General features: G+C 35.4%; 1 protein-coding gene across 3 annotated transcripts in view; it reads left to right on the forward strand.

Moving 5' to 3' along the window:
• Window positions 1-23,858, forward strand: part of LOC149552056 (uncharacterized) — a 168,014-nt gene that overhangs the window by 53,087 nt on the left and 91,069 nt on the right. For all 3 annotated transcript variants that reach the window (XM_089789763.1, XM_089789765.1, XM_089789764.1), the window contains exons 4-6: window positions 3,904-4,036; window positions 5,119-5,256; window positions 19,275-19,412. In XM_089789763.1, coding sequence (XP_089645889.1) covers window positions 3,904-4,036; window positions 5,119-5,256; window positions 19,275-19,412 — 409 coding nt within the window. The remainder of the gene's footprint in view (window positions 1-3,903; window positions 4,037-5,118; window positions 5,257-19,274; window positions 19,413-23,858) is intronic.

Raw genomic sequence — 23,858 nt, forward strand, 5'->3', positions numbered from 1 at the left:
ATGAATCATTAAAAAGTGTTTTGCTCTCTCTCTCTCTCTCTCTCTCTCTCTCTCTCTCTCTCCCTCCTTGGTGTTGTTCTCTGTGTGTTTGCTTCCATTGTGTTTACTCAGCAAGATGTTTGGATAGTTAGGTGTGCCTTTCGCCCTAGCTTTTCATATTCTCCTTGCATCAAGAAGTCTCATAAGAAATGCACCAAAAAATGCCAAGGTTTGGAGCTGCAAGGCTTCAAAAAATCCATCAAGCGCCATGGCCATGGCTGAGAGCCAACTCCAGCAATGAATTCTCAAGGGAAAAATGTCTAGAAATCTGCCTTTTGAGTCCAACAAAGTGCACAAAATACTCCAAAGTTTCCAACTGAAAATCTATGCAAACCCTCATGCCAGCATTTCTAGCAGGGCTCCAGCTTTTTTACAAAATGCAAATGAAAAATGAAATATTAGGACTCCTTTTTAGGGTAGTTATTTACCCTAGAAGCTTTGTGGGGAAGCTTTGAGTTTTGTGTGAAATGTTTTATTTTTCCAAAGTTCCTTTTTCATGCTTGTCAATGCTTTTCGAACACCAAGTATGGTGTTGTAGCATAGGTGGTAAGTTATAAATTTGCAAAAGTATCCTTACCTAGACTTTTGAATGGTTAAGATGTTTTATTTTAAAAAAATATTTATTATAATGTTTGTTATTATATTAATATATATCAATATATTAATGATATTGTTAAGTGACTTGAGAAAAATCACTTATTTATAATTATTAATCTATTTTGATGTCCAATTGATATATATTTAAATAACATACATAAATACTATAGTAAATATTTTTATTTTTTATCATCTTTCTAATATTTTTTATAAACTATATAATTTATAATTTAATAAATATCAAATGGATTAATAATGTTAAGTGATTTAACTTATCACTTAATCACATTATTAATACAATTAATACTTATTAAAATAAAAATTATACATGTTATAATAAATATTATTAATTCAAATATTAAACAATTTATGATTTATTTATCTAATTGATATTTATAATATTGACTAGATAAATGAATCACAAATCATTTAATATTAATGATAAAAATAGGATATTTATTTTACTTTAAAAAGGTCTAAGGATATTTTACAAAATCATAACAAGAGCCATGTGCTGGTAGGACTTGAAAGTCAGAAGTTATTGCATTTTGGAGACTTTTGTGCGCCTTTTTGGGGATCTGACTACATTTAAGATGGATCTTTGTGATGATATTTAGGGGCTATGCCTTTTTGGCCATTTGCTCACCTTTTTGAAGTCTTTTTGGGGGCTCAAAAAGTGCCTTATTGACTGAGCTCGCTTGAGGAGTTATTGCTCTCCAAAATGCAGTTAAGTGTGAAAAGCATGAGTTGGGGCTCATTTTGTAAGGGGTTCCAATTTTTATGCAAAGGCAATTTTGGAGTGATCTCTTTGAGTCCTTCATGATATTTTGCAGATTACTTTGTAACCAGTTTTATGATGATTTGTTATACTACATTTGGAGCTTGAATAAAGAATAGTTTGGAGGCTATTTTGTGTTCACTTTGTTGTGTGTAAGTCACTGGTTTGATATTATTTTTGTGATTTGTTCTAAATCCTTGAGTTAATGTCTCAGTTTTAGCATCTGCAAGTAAATTTTGGAAAACCAATATAGGTTATAAGTTGTGAAATTGTGCTTCATTTCTAGTTGTCAACTATGAGTATCATTATTCCTATTAGCATCTTGTTTGAAGTCTATCCTTTTTGTAAAGTGTTTATGTATGAGTTTTCTGAAATCAGTATTGTGCCAATATTGAACTATTCAGCAAAGCTTCATTGTGTCAAGTCAATAATCTTCTCATCTTAATGTTTTGGTGCATTACCTTAAGTTTCAGTTAAGTTTACCTTTCAATATTTAAATTTCAAGCAAGAAGTATTTCTTACCCTTTTCCAACCAAATATTTTACATTCCTGCATCGGTCTTAGGTGAAGTATCATATAGGAACAGGCCTAGAATCCGGAGATCTATTCCATTTTTGGGTAACCCACAGACCCAGGAGCATTTCCATTTCTCATAGTGATTGAGTTTTAGAACTCAGTCAAGGTGCAACTTTTAGAGATAACACAAGTATTTTAATTTGGTATGTTCTACTGAAACATAATTTTATAACTAGCATTTCATGTTCTATATGTATATTATACAACACCCCTCCCTATCTTGTCCTCCCCATGCCGTTGTCTCCTGGTTGTCCCCCTACCGTCCCGAAATGAGGCTCATTTTCCCCCCGTCCCAGAAACTCTTCCTGGCCATCCTAACGTCCCAACATACCTTAATACTGGCCGGTGTAACACTACAGAAAAGTAAAAAATCAAAGACTTTAGATGATATAGTTAAACCTCATGCCACCATAAAGGGTACTTAGGCCTGCACAAAAACTATTGATAACCACACCTGGAGATGCATTGTTTAGTTGTCTCACACCAAACAGAAAGCTCATGGCTTGAACACAAGTTGAAACCCAAAGCACAGAGCCTATGACAAGCAAACGTATAACCATGCCATGGAAAGAGATTTCAAAAGCTGCTAAACCCTCCAAACTCCATGCAAAAAGTCACTGACTCACTGCAAACTGCCACTGAAAGAAACTTCACAAAGATAACTCAATTCTGATTGCATTGTGAATATACCAGTAAGATAACTCCAACAAATTTGAGCCAAGGTAGATCTTTTGCTACTGGAATTACTCTTCTTCAAGAGGAATTTTGTCCACAAGAAGATTGAGATGAACCAAGTCCAATCTCTAGAAACCACACAGGGGTTTTCTTCTTATCAGAGAAAAATATCAGAAAATAATCAAATCAACATTTTTCAAATGAGCTCAAAAATTCCTTTTCATAAGCTCTCCCAAGTTCAATGCCATAATTAGGGTTTTGAACTTTTTAATTTAATTTTAAATTCACTCATCTCCTTGCATTGGTGCCTACTTCAAAAGGGACTTAAATTGACAAGTTAAACCTTAAGTGCCAATATAAAGCCACTTTTAAATATTAAATAATATTAAGTTAAATATTTGTTAATCTTAAATATTTTAATGTTATTTACTATCCCAAAATAGTAAAACTGCCATAACCAAGTCTATCACGTGAAAACTGATGTCAACATGAGCTCATTTTATAAATATAAGTGTTCTTTGAGGACCGGACCGATAACAATAAATCTAGTAAAATTGATACTATTCAACCACTTACTATAAATAGTAGGATTGCTGTAAACTAATTGCCTAAACATTGGTACAATTGATGAAATTTGCTGATATTTCTGTTTATGTTAGAAGTAGTTACATGTATATTGAATATCATAATTTGCATCATATCTTATTGTTGTTTATCAATTATTTTTTTGGCATGATATTTCATTCAGGATATTTCAAGCGTAAAGGCAAGATTACCTAGTTGTATGTATTAGGTTATAGTTGTTCTGAATCTAATCATAAGCTGCATGTTTGTGATTATTAGTTGACTTTCCATACGCTTAGATTTTAATTTGTCTTTAGGGTATGTGGGAGAAACAACTTGAAGTGATAATAGGTTTTTTTTTATCCTCCAGCAAAACATTCCCATTTTCTCAGTGTATGCCCTTGTATTAGGTTGCACTTTTTTTTGCTTTGAGCAATTGTCTCTTTGAGTGACCATTTTCTCGGGTATTGAATTGCATTCATTGATTTTTTTATTTCCATCTTCTATAGGGCATGCCTTTGAATGGAATAGGAAACTGCTCCATAATACAAAAACATTTGTTATTTTTTAAAAGTTTGAGTAGCCGATACTTTCATGGATTATTGCACAAGTTGAATGGACCTCTTCCAATTGATTGGAGATAATATATTTAATCTTGTATTATGTTCATGCAGTTGGATAAAGCAGCAGCTCTTGGAACTGTATTAGTTCTATGGCTTCTTGTGGTCATATTGATTGATAGCATCAAACATGGATTACCGGCAATTCATAGTGGTCAACTTGAAATCACTGGAGTTCCATCATTAAGTAAGATACAAAACGTTTTCCTATAATGACCACTTAGTGTTTTTACTCAACAATAAATATTGAAAAATGCAAATCATACCAAAAAGAAATAAGATCAAATATACAAAAAAATAGCTGTGCCATCTCCACTTATAACTTTAGATTCAATGTTTCCATGATTATTTTCTTTACAAGGGAACACATGAATTTAAGTTAAGTGGTTGAAAAGTATCAACTTTCCTAGATTTTTGCATGTGTGAGAAACAATTGCCACCTTCAATTTTAAAACCATTTCATTGTTGCTAAGTCAAAATGCTTTCATTGCTGCTATTTTTGTGTTAAGACAGATGAATATTATGTGCTATTTCAATCCAAGGAAAGCCGAGAATTAATAATTTCATGTGGGAAACAAACAAAGGCAGTGCTAGAATACCCAGCATAGATAGTTATTAAATATTCAAAAGTAATGTGCTAGTCTTTGAGGAAGCTGACTTTAAAAGATTATTGAACTACAAGGATTTATGGTCACAATTTGTTAGTACCTTGGTCAAATCTTCTGCTCTGCTAAAAATTATGCTTCAGAAAATACAGTGATCCATAAAGAACTGTTCATAACTGGTTGGATTCCTTGAAGAGTCAAAGGGAAAAATTTATGTTCAAGTGCGTGAAAGATAGTATGTGGACCAGGTCTGACTGTCTTTAAATTTGATATGATTTTTCTTCAACATCCATCTCTGTTTTCACATAGCTAAACTCTGACTCCAACTAAAAAGTGATACATGATCCTAATTAGAGCTGAATAGAGTTATATTATAAATTAGTAATTAGATTATTCATTCTGTTTTTGCAGTACTAGGGAATTAATGTATGTAGTGCAGTTTTTATTTGAAAAAGATACAATTTCTTTATTGTTGTTTCTGTTGGAAAAATTTAAAAGTATTGTTTATCAAGATATTCCCCCACATAGTAACTTTTTCTAGGAGTAGAGCATATGTACTTGTAGATTGTGCTAGTTCCTTCTGTTTTAGACCTTTCCTGCTATTATGAGATAATAAGGCATACCAATGATTTATCACTTTCGAATTGGCAATGTTTTGATGCAGAAAGTATTTCTCAAGCCACATCAATATTTGGATTTGCCTTTTATATACAACCAATAATGATGCCTTATTTGATGGAGCTTCCTTCTGGGAAAGTGGGAATTAGTATATTGAAGTGGGCTACTCGGTTTGTTGTCCTGGGTTAGTACATTTTTAGTCTTTCTTATTACGAAGCATTTTTTACTTGTTGGGGTTTGACTAATGACTGATTTATTTTAGCATTTTTGATTAATTATAATTCATAAGAGAATGTAACATATGCATGACAAGATATGCATTAAATATTGGGAATAGAATGTTAATGGTATAGTCAAACATATGATGTGCTGCAGGAAACTTTAAGAGTTCTCAATTACTAGGCTCTTTCTTTATTGTATGAAGCCGGTGAATTTAATAAAATAACATGTTACATCTAATTTAATTGTAGGAAATTATCTATTTATGAAATAATGAATCTAATTACAAGATTTGGATGTAAGTACAAGAGATCAAATGGACTTGCAATTTGACTGTCTTCTAGGACAAAGAACAGTAACATCAGCCTTAGATACTAAAACTGACCTGTTACTGTTTTTCTTAATGCCCTCTAAACATTATTTTAAAGTCCAAAATTTTGCAGGGATATCAATGATTAAGAAAGAATACCACTGGGTGAGATTTGGAGTGATATAGTAATCTCTTTGTTTTAGTTTTCAATGCAGATGTTCTTTATGCTGTATCAGGGTCCTAAGAATATACTCTACCAGTTTTGAATACGATGACATGCTTTCTTTGCAGAAGCAAATAATCCTAATTGTATTACAATGTTTGCAAAATTGCTGGAGGAGGTTTGAGTATTGAAGTTTGCCAATTCTATTACAAAGCACATAATATATAAAAAATTTAAAAAATTAAAAAGTACAACCATAATTTGCATAAACTTGCGAATTGAGTACACATTGTTGAAGATGGTAGCTGCGATAGAGATCTTTATCTCTAGAAATATGAACGTTATTACCATTATTGTTACCTTCAGCTGAAAAGGACACTTATGTTTAAATTGTAATATTAAATGTAATGACATGTGTCATTCGACATGCATTGAAGCATGAAAACTCAAAGAGTTGTTATGGTATTTGTAATAAAGAGTCTTGTTTTGGGAATTTGGAGAGACCTTCGGTTGGAATGTGAAGAGCAAGGTCACCGGGAGACAAGGAGACTTCGAGGTCTCCAGTACTGGTACTGGTACCGGTACAACAATTTTTCAAATAGGAGACGGGGGTACTTGGAGACGGCAATTTTTTTTTATAATTTTTTTTAATAGTTTAAACTTAAAGAGTCTAATACTAAAAGTAAATACAAAATTTGAAAATAGTAATACTGTAAGACTAAAGTAAACAATAATAGTAATGTCACATTAAAAATTAAAATAGACTCATAGAGTCGAAGATTTCAAAACTCACATGATCACAATATTGTATCTCATAGACATATTTGTTTTTCGAATATTGCATATGATTACCATCATATCAGATTGATAATCGCTGAGATTATCATTACATATTCAAATTTTAAATTCAAAAAAGTATAGTTTGATGCTGAATTGCCGATATGCAAACAAAAATGAACACTTTGTACAATAAACAAAAAACAGAAATATATCTAGTATTAGTATGTCGATGATACTATCATCTACTCCACAAGGTTGTGATCATCCATCTCAAGGTCTTCAGCTACCATGCTCTCCAAAAAATCATCACTCTCCAAAAATATTTTAAATGATTTAATCATTTAAATTGTTGAATAAAAATAATTTTTTTAAAGTATTTCTAATGTTTTTAAAGTTATTAATTTATTAAATAAAATATTTTAAATTATTTAATTTTTTAACTTGTCGGTGGTCTTAATTTTTGTATTAAAAAAATTAAAATGAGGGCTAAAATATATAAAATTATTTAATATTATATTTTACATTTATATTTTACCAGGAGACTTCGAGGAGACTTCACTTTTTGGATTAGGAGACGGGGAGACTTCAAGAGACTTCGTCATGAAGTCTCCAACCTTTTTTGAGGTCTCCGGAGACACGTCTCAGTCTCCGAGACGCGACTTTTAGGGGGGAGACGGGTCTCCCTCTCCTTAAGTTATTTATATTGCATCAAGCAATAGGCATTGTATAGTTGAACTTTTATGATCAATTAAATGATATTTTCTGTTGTGTGGTTGCGTTTTTCCCTTCATTCTAGAAGGGTTTTCCTAGGATATATTTTGGTGTTCATTGTTTCAGTTTTGACTCCTTATTGTTGTTTGTCATCATTGATTTCTGAGTTCAAGTTTAACATGGTATTAGAGCAACTTTAGATATCAGCATCTAGGGAAGTCTTTCTCTCTAGCTCATGTTTTAATTACAAATCTCATATGTTATCTAGGTTATCTGTCGTGCTCACATGAATTTGAGATTTAGCGCCTTTATTCTTGTCCATTGGATTTTTGTCTATTCCAGATTATGTATCATGATTTTGATGTTTGGTGGACCATTCTTGACTTATCACTAGTAGTGATGGAACTTGGTGATTTTCTATTTGGTATTGTTGATCATATGAATATCTTATTCTCTATTGAATCAGATCTAGAGTGTAGTAGGGCTGTAAATTTTTTCGTAACCTTCTCATTCATTTTACTCTTAATGAAGCATGGCAGCATTTTTATTATTATTATTTTCTATGGTTCAGGTCTCTTGGTATAATCCGTATGTCTCGATTTTTTATGAATTTAATCTCTATGCTTCTCTTTGTATATTGTTTTCCATATTCTCATCTATGATGACTAGGCTTCATCGTGATTTGCATATGGTGGTCATATTTGATCATTATTAAGTTTATTATCTTCTCATGTCGTGTTTTTGCAACCCAAATTTCTCTTTTGATGATTTATCTACCATTTTTAGTATGTTTCACACATCTGCTTTGGCATTTTTTTTAGAGCTTTTTGTAGTTTCTCTTTGTTAAGATTTTCGTGTGGCGTCAGTGGATGAATCTTTTGTTTATTCTTTCTCGTGGCTCTATGTTGTAACGCAAGGCAATTTCTTTCTATTTTCTCTTATTCATTTTAGCCATGTATTGAATGTTTTTTGGTGGATTCATTTTGGTGACCTGGCACCGTTGGTGTGTTGGCATACTCTATTTATACAAATAGAGTATTATCAGGCTCTTTGTATTATCGGGTTCAAGTTATGCAATTTTTGGTGGTCAATCTTTATAGATTTACCTTATATCATGTTCTTTTTATAAAATATATTTATTGCCACATTCATTGTATCGTGTATTGATTGTCGTTTCTCTTTCTAAATTTTTTTAATTAGAATTTGTATCAGAATAACGGAAATGTCTAGGCTTGCATGTTTTCGGCAAGAGGTGCATCCAAATTTCTTCGTGCGATCTTCTCTTGGCTTTTTCCATTACAACCATCATCAGACTTATAGTTTGTATTGGTCTTGTGTTGAGCAATTGATGAACATCTTACTTAGTATGTACACGGAGGAGCTGGAGCCATTTATGAGGGTGTCGTTGTCATTTTGTGTTTGATCATTCTTCTTATGTAACAGTTGTTTCACTCTCTACAAGCGTTTGTGGACTCCTTGTCTAATTGTCGTGGCTGTTTGGAGGGCATTCCAACCATATACAAAGCAACCCTTCTATCTCAACTTCCGACCAATGGGAAAATTGTAGTGGTTTCACCATGTGCAGTGTTTTGTGTCAGAAGTGTCTTCTTCAATTTGTATATAGACCGACCTGTGATGTAAAGCCAAAAATTGAGTGGCATGTGTACTTGCACCTTGATGGGGAGAAATTTTCAAGATAGAGAGCTTGCAATGTAGTTGGCATCTAGTGTTGTTACTCCTCTTCAATCGATGGGGACTATGTTAAAATTGTAGAGCCATGTTGATCATTTCCAGAGCACAAGATCAGAAGATTTGGGATGAGGCTGTGGATTGCTAAACATCCAAATATTAAATTCCTGATGCAAATAGCTGGAGCAAGAGAAATACCATTTGGAGTCTCAGGATTTATTCCAAATATTCCGTTACTCTAAAGATGGTTAAAGATTGCATGGCAGAGGGGCTTTGCATATTGCATGTGCAGATTTACAAAAGGAGCAAAAGAGCTGTGATAATTGCCTCTTAGTTATGTGTGTTGATTTTAATGAAGGAATTTTTTGTTCAAGCTCATTAGGTTTTGCGCATCTCATCCTTTGTGGCCATATATGATCACATGGAATCATATGTATTATTTGGCTCTCGATTGCTACTTCATTCTCATAATGAGAGAACATGATCTTGATGATATGTGTAAACTCTACATGGGTATAGGTTGCAAAGATAAGTATTGCATGAATTTCTGAGATAAGTATCTTATAATTTTTAAAGTTCTAGTATAGTTGAAATTTATAGTGGTTACCTTTCAATATTTATAAATGTTGATTACAAATAGTGATTGATATTTTATCTCTCATTGTTGCAGGATGCAACAAGAAAAGCAATAGGTTGCTTTAATTGAAAGGGAGATGTTGAACTTTAGAGGGAGGCTTCATAATTAAGAGGGAGTGTTTATGGAATCTTCTTCATTCTCATATATGATTGTAATGCTTGTGGCATTTGCAAAATTTGAGACCTAAATGGAACTAAGTCTTGCTTTTATTATGCCTATAACTATATTGATTTCCACAAGCTTCTTAAAGATACCGACTTAATCTTTTTTGTTCTTTCCTTATTTTCATAGCCGTATTGCTTCAATTTCAATTAATTAATTGGGACCACTTGCATAATCTTAAGTTCCCAATATTTAAGAAAAAAATACTTCTAGCAAACGTAACCTCTAAAAAACCATTACAATATTATTTTCCATGGCTTACAATACTCTTCGAACACCTATAATGTACCCTTTGGAATATATATAGATTTTATTGTCAAAATAAATGCCTATCTTCATAAAATATAATCTTTATATTCCAATATAGCTATCCAAAAGCCCAACTAGGCAATCAAGTTGCACTTCTCTGCTACTCATAAAACTTCACAGGCTAGTAGAATGCACTTCTCTGCTACCACTAAAATATCCCACTAGGATATTTGTTTCAGATTTTTCCAAATATTTCACAAAAAAAACTTAAGAAAACAATATGCATCAAATTGACTTTATTTATGCAACAGATTATGCTAGAAGCCTAGGATACCGATTCGTCTGCTTGGGCTCTAGATTTGGATGCTGATCCAAATGGATGTTGGATGCGTCTGAAAGCCTTGTGGAGGCTTCTCGAAAGCCAACCATAGGCTTCCAGATGCATTTGGAAGCCAAATCCCAAAAGCCAGCCACAGGCTTTTGGATGCATTCAGAAGCCCGTTACTAGCTTCCGAGAGGCCTCCACAAGGATTCCAGAGGCACCTGCAGGCCCAACACCCAGAAACACATAAAAAAACCAAAAACAACTTAAGTTATCTAATTTGAATGCGCGTTAATTGATTTTTTTAGGTTATTTTTTGCAATGAAACCCTAAAATGACACTAAAGGTGAATGTTGAAGCATTCAGAAAACTCATTTTTGAACTTTGTTTGCAGCGACAACCTCCTTCTCATTTAGTCTCTAGTTTGCATTGTGAAGGCAAGGTCAACATTTTCAAGAGGATCTATCAAAGGGTGAGAGATAGCTTCCTCAAAGGAATTTTAAAGCATTTAAGGTAAGTGATCAATCTTATTCTTGAAGTATTTTGATGATTTTTTTCAAGTTTTGTTTCCATTTTTTAAAAAGATATAAAGAAGCAAGTTTGGGTATCTATTTTAGTAGTTTGTTTTTCACTTTTTAGCACTTGTATGCATGATGTTCATAGTTATTAGGACCTAATTAAAATTTATTTATTTTCTTATATAATTGGTTGCAAAAAACTTGGCGAGAACGGATACCAGTGGTAGTGCTAGTCAAAGTTTAGTGGGGGGCCAACGAGGGCAAGGGACTGATAATTTCAAAAGTATATAGGATCTCATTTGTGGAGACATACAACAAGGATATCACAGGTTTTAGGAGAAGGCTCATACTATTGGAAATGCAATTATTGTCAAAGGAACAAAGAAGAACCTTTTAATAGCTCACATTCCTGAGTGAAGCTTCATTTTATCGGCCCTACTAGAAGAGGATTTGGAATGTGCAAAGGTTAAAATGGTAATGGGATGACTAGTGCAGAAATAGTTTCATTTGTAAGAGAACAAGAAGTTGCTGATCCATTGGTCAAAAGATCAATAAAAACATACTATCAAGCTCCATCCTCAAAGAGCAAGATGCATGCACCCACTGAACCAATGGTATCCTCCCAACACCCATTCTTGCAAGTACCTGCACTAGAAGAGGATGCGGAAGAAGTGGGAATTTCAAGCCACAAAAGAGGCCCATTGCACACCACATTTAAAATGGAGGCAAGAGACTATGTTGATGAATCTATTGCACATTGCCTCTATGTGAATGGGCTTCCTTTTAACTTGGTGAGATCATCATATTGGAAGGAAATGGTGGCAATAATCAAAGAATCACCAACTGATTACACAAGCCCGAGGTATGAAAACGTGCATATGACTCTATTGCAACAAGAGAAGACACATATAGAGAGACCTTCAACCAATCAAGAAATCTTGGAAAACTTTGGGTCTAACTATAAAACTTTGGGTCTAACTATTGTGTCAGATGGTTGGAAGGATACAAGAAATCGACCATTGATTAATGTGATTGCAGTGGCCCCCCAAGGGGCAATGTTTTTGAAGGTTGTTGATTGTGAGGGGGAAGTGAAGGATTCCAAATTCATTTCTAGAATTCTCATCGAGGCCATCGAGATGGTGGGTAGTGAGAATGCGGTACAGGTGGTCACAGACAACGCCAATAATTGCAGGGGTGTGGGTGCTTTGGTCGAGAGTCGGTATGACCATATTTTTTGGACCCCATGCAATGTACACTCCCTTATCTTGGTCATGCAAAATATTGACACTCAAATAGATTGGTTGAAGAAAATATACCAAGAGGGGGAATGTTTGTGACAAACCACCACATATCAGAATCCATGTTTAGAACACACTCCAAATTGGAGATGCTGAAGGTAAATTAATTTTTTGAAATTACTAAGTTTCAATGTTTCATGGAATTGTAATTGAGTTAAAATTTATAATTTTATTGTCAATTGACATATTGTTAACTTGCTTAGGTTGTTGAGACCCGTTTTGCATCTCATACAATTGTTATGAGATGACTCCTTAAGGTAAAAGATGCATTGAGCCAAATGGTCATCTCTAATCAATGGGGCATATGGAAGGCCTCAAATTTAGAAAGAGACCAGAGGAGAGAATTGGTCTTGGATGAGAGTTGGTGGGCTTGTGTGGCATATGTATTGGATTTCACCAAGCCCATCATAACTATGCTCCGCTTTTATGATACAAATACACCTTGCTTAGGGGATGTATATGATGGCATGAACACCATGGTTGAGAAGGTAAAACATTCTATACAAGCACAAGAGAGTGACCCCACATAAAGCGAAGCCTTATGCAATCAAGTGGAAGCAATCATCCACCATTGCTGGGAGAAGATGACTACCCCATTGCACCTCCTTACATATAACTTATCTTTTAGGTACTTGGTATGTCGGGTAGAGTTGCACCATTTGCAGATGAGGAGGTTGTTGAGGGGTGCCACAAAGCTCTTACAAGACTCTTCCCATTGGAAGAAATGCATGAAAAAGTGAGGCTAGAATTCAGGCTGTTTGCTTCAGGATTAAGGCATTGTCCATTTGTAGTAGAGGACCAAAATAGAATGGGAGCTATCACATGGTGGTAGATGTATGGTCAACTTTTCAAGCATCTTTAACCTCTTGCAATCAAGGCCCTATAACAAGTAAGTTTTTAATTTTTTGTTGTTGTATGTTTACCGCTTGCTTTCTAGAATTTAGTGTTTTACACATCTTTTAAAATTGATTTTCTTTTCATTTGTATGTTTGTGCCACTATCTAGGTTGCTAGTTCTTCTACTACTGAAAGGAATTGGAGTACATACACCTTTATCCATTCAATGAAGCGCAACCAGTTGGGCTCCAAGAAAGTAGAGGACTTGGTCTTTGTCCACACCAACTAGCATCTTTTGTCATGTAAGAATGATCATTACAAGGAAGGGACAAAAAAGCTTTGGGACGTAGCCCCTGAGTGTGTGGATTTGGATGCAACACTTCATGATCTTACTACACTTAGAGATGGTGAGATGATAGCGTGGCACGTGGTGCATCTAGCATAAGTGGAACCCTTTTTGGTTCAAATGATCTTTCAACAGTAGGAGATGATGATGAGAATGTAGATTTTCTTGCAAATCCTTATGACTTAGACTCTGATGCATCCAATTTTTTTTTCCCTGCTTCTCGTATCCGCATCTGAATCGGTAACTTAGCTATAAACTATAGAGGTCTGAAATTAAATATGAAGATGAATCATTGCAATCTTATTTTCAGAACAGATATGATATACCTCTATTATTGCTAGAAGTCTTTTAGATTATAACTTCACAAATGTGCCCAATTGTGAACTCCATTGCGAATCCACCTTCAAAGATGAATTGGGTTTTCGTCAAATCCACCGAGAAATCTTGAAGGATTTTGTCCTCAAATTTCAAAATTGAAAGCTAATGCTTCGAGCATTCCCAAGAGAAGACAATAATAAAGAATAAACCAAACATAATCAGATTGAGCCTCCTCTTCTTTTAAAGCCCATTGCAATGACTCTTCATTTTCCTTGTTTGTCTCTTGACTTTCCTTTTTTTGTCTTTTTATTTCCCCTATAAATTTGATTTGAACTCTGGAAAATAATAATGAAATGAGTTCATTAAATTTTCAACTTTACCATTAAAGTCATTTTAGTACTTTGTTAAATAATTAAATTAAGTCATCATTAAATGTATTATACTTTGACAACTTAAGTTTAATTATTGCATTAATTTTTGATATTTAATAAAGGGGACATTACAATACCATGGAATTTCATTTAATTAATATCACATCTATATTATTAATGGTTGGTTTTCATCACAATATCCCAATTAAGTTTCTCCTTGGTCAATTTTCTTGGGGCAGTTAAGGGGCAGAAGACATCAATTCAACTTTTGGTGGCTATGTAGATTAAGGGGAGCTAGAAGTATTTGTACTTGACAAATGTGGAATCACTACTAGTCAAGTACAACCTTGTACATGACAAGTTCCTATTCTGCATTAGTCAAGTACAAACTTGTACAACGCAAGTGCATATTCCGCAGTTGTCAAGTGCAAGATGTTGGCCTTACTGATTGTTTTGCAAATTTATAACTTATTTGTTTATCGCCATTGTCTTTGAACTTTCACTTGGAACTCTTACACTTGAAGGCATGAAAGTGATGGGGGAAATTATTGCTTGTAGTTGACAAGTGCAGATTCTGCACTAGTCAAGTACAACCTTATACAAAAGGCAAGTGCAGATTTTGCACTTGTCAAGTACAAGGTGTTTTTGCAAAGGTGAACTAAGAGGGTCAAGTGGGAGAGTGGAATACATAAAATATAAAATTTATGTATAAGATACATATTTTTGTTATACTTTAAATTATAGTTTATGTATATATTGTCAGGATGTTTGAGAGTTGTTTCAGATTCATAGGAGTTATAATAAAGATTCTAGATTTTGGGAGGTTCTAAAAATTTTCAAGCTCAGACAAATTTTAGGAACCAACATCCTTCTAGCAGTGTTCATTTTCAGGTTAAAACTTCATTTGCTCTTGTTTTGCATCTTCTCTTCATCCTTTTTACACCTTGGCTGATTCATTTCATCAAAAATCTCCTGACTCGAATTCCACATCCTTGACTCGCTTGGCCTTAGCTATCACTCATATCTTTGACTGACTTGACTCTCTAGCTAACAGAGATTGCTCAAATTCATTCCTTGGAGTTGGAGACTTGAAAATTGTGATTGAACTAAGACTACCCGAGATAACTACCTCACTGCAAAGCGAAAAGAGGGGGTCCCCATTTGTAATTGAGTGATGGTGTGAAGACCTCACATGTCATATGGAGATTCAAGTGTTGTGCAGGGTGTAACTGTTGTACGAAATGGAGACCAAAGGAGTCATACAAAGGTGATGTGTAAATGTGGATACGGTGCCAAATCAGAGCTAGTACATTGCAGTCTTCCATGTTTCTCATTCCCCTCTTTAATGCTTCTTCTATCATCCATTCAATAACCAACCATTTCATTTACATCTTGATCCAAGTCCCTTGGTGTTGCGGACTGTGATGACCCACTTTTTGGATGTTGCTTGAGAGTAGTGTTTGAAGATTGATTCCTATCATTGCTCAAGGCTATTCATAGCTTGGATTGTAGTATAGCTGTAGCTGTCCATTCCTTTGCTGGTCATCACCATTGATTTTACAGCCATAGACTTATCATTGGAAACCATTCTTGTTGTTATCATAGGGAGTTATTGTTATCTCCGCAAACACTGGGGCATCTTGGTGATTGACGTGACTTTGTGTCTTAATATTAGAGCTGGCTGCATTGAAGGTTTTCTGTAGCACATTTATATGCTTCATTTTTGAGTATTTAAGCTAGGTTTTGTGGATTGTGAATAGTGGCATGTCTGAGAAATCATGGCAGACCTGCAGCATTCTTTGTATAAGCATTCAATACTAATATAGAACTTTCAGGCACAGAGCAGCAAAAGGACACACAATTCTGAAGGTACTCATGTTTGGTCTATTTTTGCTAAGTGCATTCTTGATCTTAATATTTAAGTTGAATGTCATTACCTTCCTGATTTGTGAACAACAATATGTAATGGTTCATGTATTTCAGTTTAGACGATGAATTGATGGTTTTCCCTTGATATGTAATTGCTTTGAGTGAATGAAATAAATCGGGTCATATTCTTGCTTGTTTTAATTGGTATTAGCAAAGCATTGTCAGTCAAAAAACCTTCTACACAAAATCAACAAAAATAAATCTAGGGTGGCCATTACAGAAGTCACCAAAGAAATTGATTAGAGTGTAGTTCCTGTCATTCATTCACCTATTTGAAAGAATTGTGCATCCGGATTCCCACCAGTAATTTTCAATAGCATCTTGAAGCCTTCTACCACTCAACTCTTTTGAAGAGGGCACCTTGTACTCTTTCACTACAACTATTAATGTTGTCATCAAATAATTTCAATATGGACTCTTTGCTACCCTGAAGGGGAGGTGATTGTAATAACAACAATTATCTATTCCTCATTTTCATTCTGTGTGCCTCCTTGTTCACATTGTACCTTGTAATGAAATTTGTGCTTAAGGTAAGTTTCTAGGCACAACAAATTCTTGTGATTGGGCTATACTCAAGTTGGATGTGCCATTATCCATGGATTGCAACAAATCCCACATTCTTGTTGTAATTACCTCAGATTCTACTGACAAATCAGAAGAAATGGTTATTTTTAATGGCTACTTGTGCCTTCACTCTCTCCAATTTCTTCTCTTCCAATAATGCAAGAATTGCTCATCCCTTGTTTCTTTTGGGGCACTTGAACTTGCCTTGGTGTTATAATTGGGAGTGCTTGCAACATGGAATATTAGGTAATTGATGCCTCCATTTAGCTCCTTTGTAAACTAGGTACAAATCACACCCCACACAGTCGGTCCCATGGTGACAGATTTCTAAGTGGGGTCATGGCTTTTTGGGGGTCTACTTCCAAGGAGATGATTTCCACTTTTGATTCCAAACTTGATGCAAAGTTAAATGCCTTTCTATACTTACCTGCGATATAATAAAAACAAAAATATAGTGCTTAAAACAAATACAACAATTTGAACGTTGTTTTTTCAAAAGATAATGATTAATTTAAATGCATTTGAAAAATTGAAATGAAATCCATTATATAGCGATTAAATGAAAATAACATGTCTTTACCCTAAAACATAAACCTAATATTTGGGAAAAGAAATGATTTACATACACCTGTGTAAATCAGCAAAAATATTACATAAATTGAATTCAATGCAATAAAATTTGTATATTTTACATTTTGTAAAAGGTTTAACACACCAAACAATTTAGAAATATTCTATATCCTTGAAAAAAGAAGGAAAAAATAATTAACTTACAAATATGAAATTTAGAAACTTGCTCTTTGAATCAATTAGAAATCCTTGCAATTTTTTTCTTCAATGTCGTAGTTCTTTTGTTACCTTAAACATGCAGATATGGCTTCTAAAGCCACCAAAACATATTTTTGTAATAGTAGTGTCTAAAGTGTGCTTATCCCACATACAACATAGTTAGTGAGTGGTAAAGCTAGTTGTCAAGTACACACAAAAAAAATACCTAAAAAACTTGCAAAACTTCAGCTGGTAGAATTGATGAGTAAACACTACAAAAAATGAGGAGTTAAAAAGCATACTTTAGTTCCTTTAATGCTAAAACAATTGAGAATAGTAAAACATCTCTTCCCAAATTTTTGAAATTCATTTGTGTAGTTTGGTTTTCTTTCTAGCAATGCAACCTATTAGTATTTTCTTTCCTAGACAACTTCTTGAGGCAAGGAGGCACGCCAATACTTGTAACATGAACATATATTTGCGATTAAATTATCTTCTACACAATTTTATCTTGAAGCAAATTGTAAGACTACAATATCCTTGATGGTTTAATTAAAACCTCAATTTCTTTTGCTTTTGTTGATTTCATCTTAAGAATATTTAAGATATTTAAATATTCTCTCTTCGTTTCTGTTACTTTGATTTTCATCTTTATGGTGCCTGTAAATATTATTTATTTCATGTGTTTCAATGTTTTGTTAGAAAAGATGATTAAACATTTTTATAAATGTATCTTTTTACTGGCGGATTGGATTTTCATAAAGTTACCGTGTAATGCAATTGGTTGTTTGCCAAATTTAGGATTACTATGCTCATGTGGTAAGTTAAAATGAATTTTCTTTTTCTTTTGTATTAGATATAAGATAATCAAATTACATATGAACATGTTCTGATCATAAGTGTGTCATAGTATTCTGTTACGTCAAGTGAAACTTTTCACATCATTATAATACAAAAATACCAGCATACATGCATTCTACATACTTCTACCTGAGTAGTCTGATAAGTGGTAATCAACATGTAGGTCTGTATACATCAAAAAATAGTCCAAGACAGATTACAAAATAAGCCATTCCTTATCTGTGCTGTTCCTGGTATATGTCTGCTCAAAATCTTTGATAAACTCCATTTGGATCTCTATCATCACCTTTCCTCTCTACCCATGTCACCTACCCTGTGGGCCCTTCCAGCCATTTAAATTCTTTTCCATCCTGTATCTTCTGGCTGTATGGATGCTCAACTCTAACAGCAACTGGAATGGGGGCTGCTGTAGCAGCTACTACAGGTGGTATGGCTGCATTGTCCCGGGTATCTCTGCTGCCCTAGGAATCCTCTCTTTGCTGTGTGAGTTCCACCATTAAGTTCTGCAATGCTATCTTGAAGGGCATTCTTTCTCTGATCCCCTCACCCAAGTAATCTACAAGAGATCTCCCATCAGAAGACTCTTAAAGCTCCATCCTGTAAGAGGTCCTCAAACTTCCACCTGGCAAGCCTCATAGTGACAGTGACCTACATTTTAATGTCATCATATATGAGTCTTCTCAGAAACTCTGTAAGAAATGAATTGTCTTTGAAATACGTACCTTTGATTAATTAGGAGGTTTTTGGAACACATAATACTGCAGCTGCTATTTTGACAATTAGGACATTATTTTGTTGACCAAGCAATCATATACTTCTGAGTATTATATAACAGAGCATTTTATTCAGTAAACGCCCTAAATTTGTTTGATACATTGCGACTTTCTTGAGATTTGTTGGCTAATAAGAAGCATGCAACTGCACTTGCCATCTTTGTTGCATTTATGTTATCTATGTCACAGTAATATGCATGCATGCACATGTTTTTTGAAACATTAAACCCACTTCTGGATTTACTCTAGCTCAGATATTAGATAATTGTTTAATAGAAAAATTCTGGAAACATTGCAAGTATATCATTTATAGTGTATGCAATCATTGGTCTTCTATAAATGTATTTGCTAATTAAATTGTTCTGGAAAACATTGCAGGTATATCATTTACAGTATATGCAATCATTGGGCTCTTTGGTGCTGCTCGTTATGGGGATCAAACAAGTGATAACATTCTTCAGAACAAGTGGATGGGAGGTGGAGTCGGGCAGGGTATCTTGAATTTGTCAATATCTTGTATGTCAAAAGTCCAGAGTGTTTTGTTTCTTATTTGTATGATTTGACATCATTTTCTTTCTCAATTGTGACACACTTCAAGAATTTTCTTCAAATCTCCATGGGCCCATGAATCATCTTTAAGCTATGATGCTATTGTCTTTGATGGTAAGCTCTTGAAAATCTTACAATGATACAAAGAATGCTAAATCTGAACCCAGGTAATATTTAGCAACCAAGTCCATACAAATACTTGCCAACAAAGAAATTTGTTTGTTTAATGCTATCCACTTTAGCTCACAATTAGTTAATTCAGTAAATAACCTTTTTCCTTTTTCTTTCTTATGAGTGGATCACTTGTTCGGTTACTTTGATAGTTTTTTCCACACAGATAGATAGTAATGTGAGAAATATATGTAAAAGTGATGATGCATTCAGCTAGATAATAGAGAGATCAGAAACACGAGTTCTCTCTTTTGGATGTATGCCCAAGGAAATAGAACCTAAATTTCTGATAGAATAAATAATTATCCTGAACATATATGTTAAGACTTTAGAATGAAAGATGTCAAACCTCACACAAATATCACAAACCTCCTAAAATAATTTGACTGTTTCAGAAACATGTTTACAAAAGAGTTAGTTTAATAGGATTTGATTTGAATATGAGTGAATGGAGAATCTTGATATATAATTAAGTCAACCTACAGCTTGGATCTTGGACCAAGGGATCAGGTTGGTTCCTCTACGAGCAAATCCATGAAAAATCTACTTTCCTCAGAATTTTATAATCCAAAATCTACCCAATCAAAATTAACAACCTTAACAACCTAGGATAATACACGTTTCAAGGTCCAAACAACTATCCTATCATTCTAAGTCTTTGACATAACTTTATTCTACAAAAATATTACAATTGAATAATATAATAACATAATAAAACGTGGGAGTTTCAACAACAAAAATCATAACTGATGTTTACCATATGTGGTAAATAGTTTAATGCATATAGACAATAGACAAGAACATGTAACACAACAGTACTCCTTATATTATTCGCATATATGCTGAAGAGATTACATAGTGCTTCCAATGATGATTACAACCATGATCCAAAGTCCATTCCGGACAGTGTACATATACCATTCCAAAGGGGTGACTCAACCATCGTGCCCATTCGGATATAATTAATTCTACTCATCGGCTACATAATAATTACCAACTACATGCTAATCTACCCGTCGGCTATTTTATAACTTTAGCAACATCATCCCCCCCAAAAAAAAAGTCGTATTCGGATGACAATTACAAAACTCAAAAATTGAAAATTGCACAACTAATTACATCAATACATAGATACTAGGTAGGGGGATGGGTCCCTGGTGTGGTAGGTGTCCGTGCTCTCAGTTCACTCAGCTCAGCCGTAGCTTGTAGACTTCCTCCTTTCGAACTTTCAATTCGGCTTCCGCTTCCATCTGAAGCTTCAGAGCTGACTACATCCCAGCAATCTCTCTCAATTCCTTTTCTTTCTCATCTGCTAGCTTCTCTTTCTCTACTACCAATTGCTATAACTGACTCTATTTTTCTAGCAAGGCTGCCCTCTTGGATTCCCAGGCCGCCCTTTCCGCAGCTAACCTGGCAACTGACTCCTCCCGAGCCCTCTCAATTGCTACCTGATCTGCCTGGCTCCTCTGAAGGGTGTAATATGCCTCTATGTATATTTGCACAATCTTTTGAGTCAATGTCTCTATCCGGCTCTCCAAGCTCGGACTCCTCTTGGTGGTCCAATCCTGATGCATTTGTGTAGTTTCCACGCTTGGCTAACCTCTATCCTTAAAGAAAACTATAAAGGCCGTCGGGCATCCTGATCTCATAAAAGATACCACTCCCTCCAGCTCCTTCACCACTGAGTCTACAGCCTGCGCCTCGGTAGATGCCACCACCTAACGAGCCCGAGTCGCTAGAGTGGCTATATCAGCAAAGAATGTTTCCACTGCTTCTAATGCCATTGGGTGTTCTTGCTGTACCCCCACAACCTTTTCTACTACTTCTATCATATGCTCAACAGCGCTATGTGACAGTCCCACATCCTATACTGGCTCCGCTTCCTGTGCCTGCAAAGTGTTTTCCTCCAGAATTTTGTCCCGCGTAGGTGTCTGCATGTGGGCCACCTGAGGTACTAGAGTACGGTGAAACTGCATGCTTAAGTAGGTACTCAGCCTCTAAGTTCGACTCTCCCTATCTTGCTCAGGTGATGCTAAGAGTGTTGAATCCATCGTAACTACTGCATTTGAATCCACTACCTCCAAGTGCACACCAGACATATTCTGGCTCTCTGCTATCTCTGGTACTAGTACTTCGGGTACCTCCATGGTAGTCTCCTCTCTCCTCTGGTACACTCTCTGCTATAGGTGCCACAATTTCTGCTACTGGTTGTGCTTCGGCAGGATCTGGCATACTTTCTCGGTTGACGAGTTCTACCACCCATGCAAATCACACGGCAAACCCAACTGCTGGTCTGAACAGTCGGACTAGGGGAGGTCTTACCCCGTGCTGCCAGGGTGCAACTACTGTAACTGCCTACTATGGTGCTGTACTCATCACTATCGGCTGTCATGTCTGTCCAAATCTTGGTATATAAGCCATGTGCACACCTGTTGGGACTAGGCAGGAAGTGGCAGATAGTGTAGGGCGCGGAAATAACAAGGGGGTGGTTGTGACAATCTTAACCTCTTCATCATCGTCTTCCCCTTCCTCCTCTCCTGTGCTATTCTCCTCGGAAGATGTCTCCTGCCGTCCATTGTCTGTATCACCTCCTATATCTAGCTAGGGTCTTTTTTGCCTTGCAGTGCCCTTTTGCCCATTGGCTGTGTCTAAGTGTTTCCACTACATGATAGGAGGTTCCCTGGGGGCTAATGGTCTGGGTCTCGCCTCCAACCTGTCTTCTAGAATCATTCACCCTGTAGCATCGAGAAAGAAGCCTATGGCATAATGCGGCATATAAAATGTCTTATGCTGGAGTGTCATAAATTCATGCATGCGTTCAGCCAGCATGGATGCCCAATCATACACCTTCCCATTCATTATGTCGTTCATCATGGATACCTGTGGAAAGGAGATATCATATGCCCTACTTGATCCAGTAAGTCTTCTCTTGAATAAATCCATCAAGCATCGCCACAATCCCTCCTAGATGTCTATTTTCCTCAGTCCACTACCTTTTGATGTTTCAGCCAATACTTTCTATTTTGCTTCAGCCATGTCTCCGCATACCAGTCAAAAACATTTTTACCTCTTTGGTAATCTTCTCGGGCTATACCTTTTTTCCTAGCGGCCCTGGTATGCCAAACACACGTGTGAAATCTACTACTTTGAATGAGATTACCAGGTCTCTTCCCAGGTATGGGAATGAGCTTTTCCGAGAGGCCCTGCCATAAGTCTCAATCATGGTGTGCAAGAAATGCTCGTAGTCCCAGATGCAAAAAACAAGCATCTAAATTGCCCATTCCACTTGTGCCCTTCTAATGCTGGCTTTTATTGGATGATCGTCAGGAGTTTCCTTCCACCACTTTCTACATTCCATACCACTTAGTCCTTCGAATGCTATATTATGCGGTGTGATTTCAGCAGTTGCAGGTGCATGTGCTTGCGCCTTGTGCTTCTACTTGCTGCTACTGCTAGTGCCTTCACTCTAATTACCTGCGGACGACATTTTCATACCAGCTGAAGATTCTTCCTCTAAGTTTCTCTTCCACTGCCTCTTTCCTGCAGACTCCATTTGTTCTTCTACTAAGTTAGGTTAGTTATCTTTCTGTACACACAAATTTTTCTCCTTCCCTGGCATCCATATGACCCTCCTTCAAGACTTTATGAAGGACTTCTGGCTTCTGCTGTATTTATCGATCCCTCCTGTAATTGTCCAATAGTGAAACGTACGGCCTTATTTGCTCCTCTGGACTAGTCACATACCAAGATGTTTGTCTTACTGGTCGTACGGGCTTAATACTTCTTCTTTATGAAGTCGTACGTCGTACAGTCTATTACATGTGTTACATGTTCTTGTCTATTGTCTGTATGCATTAAACTATTTACCCCATACGGCAAACATTTGGCACTGTTGCTAGAGAGATTACATAGTGCTTCCAATGTGATTACACCCATGATCCAAAGTCCATTCCGGACGGTGTACATAATTATATCCGAAGGGGTGACTCAACCGTCACACCTATTCGGATATAATTAATCCTACTCCTACTCGTTGGCTACATAATAATTACTGACTACATGCTGATTTACCCATCGGCTATTTTATAACTTTATCGACAACAACTGAACTTTCTCTTCTTAGTTTTCAATTATTCTTCTAATGTAATGTTCTCAAACTAAGTAATGAGCTTCTAGCTGGAAAGAAAATGAATACTTATTATTCTAGATTTACAAGATGCATTCTATAGCTATCAAATTATG

Source organism: Cupressus sempervirens, chromosome 6, assembly GCF_028749045.1.
Source record: "Cupressus sempervirens isolate cs-2001-9-10 chromosome 6, ASM2874904v1, whole genome shotgun sequence".
NCBI classification, from domain to species: Eukaryota; Viridiplantae; Streptophyta; class Pinopsida; order Cupressales; family Cupressaceae; genus Cupressus; species Cupressus sempervirens.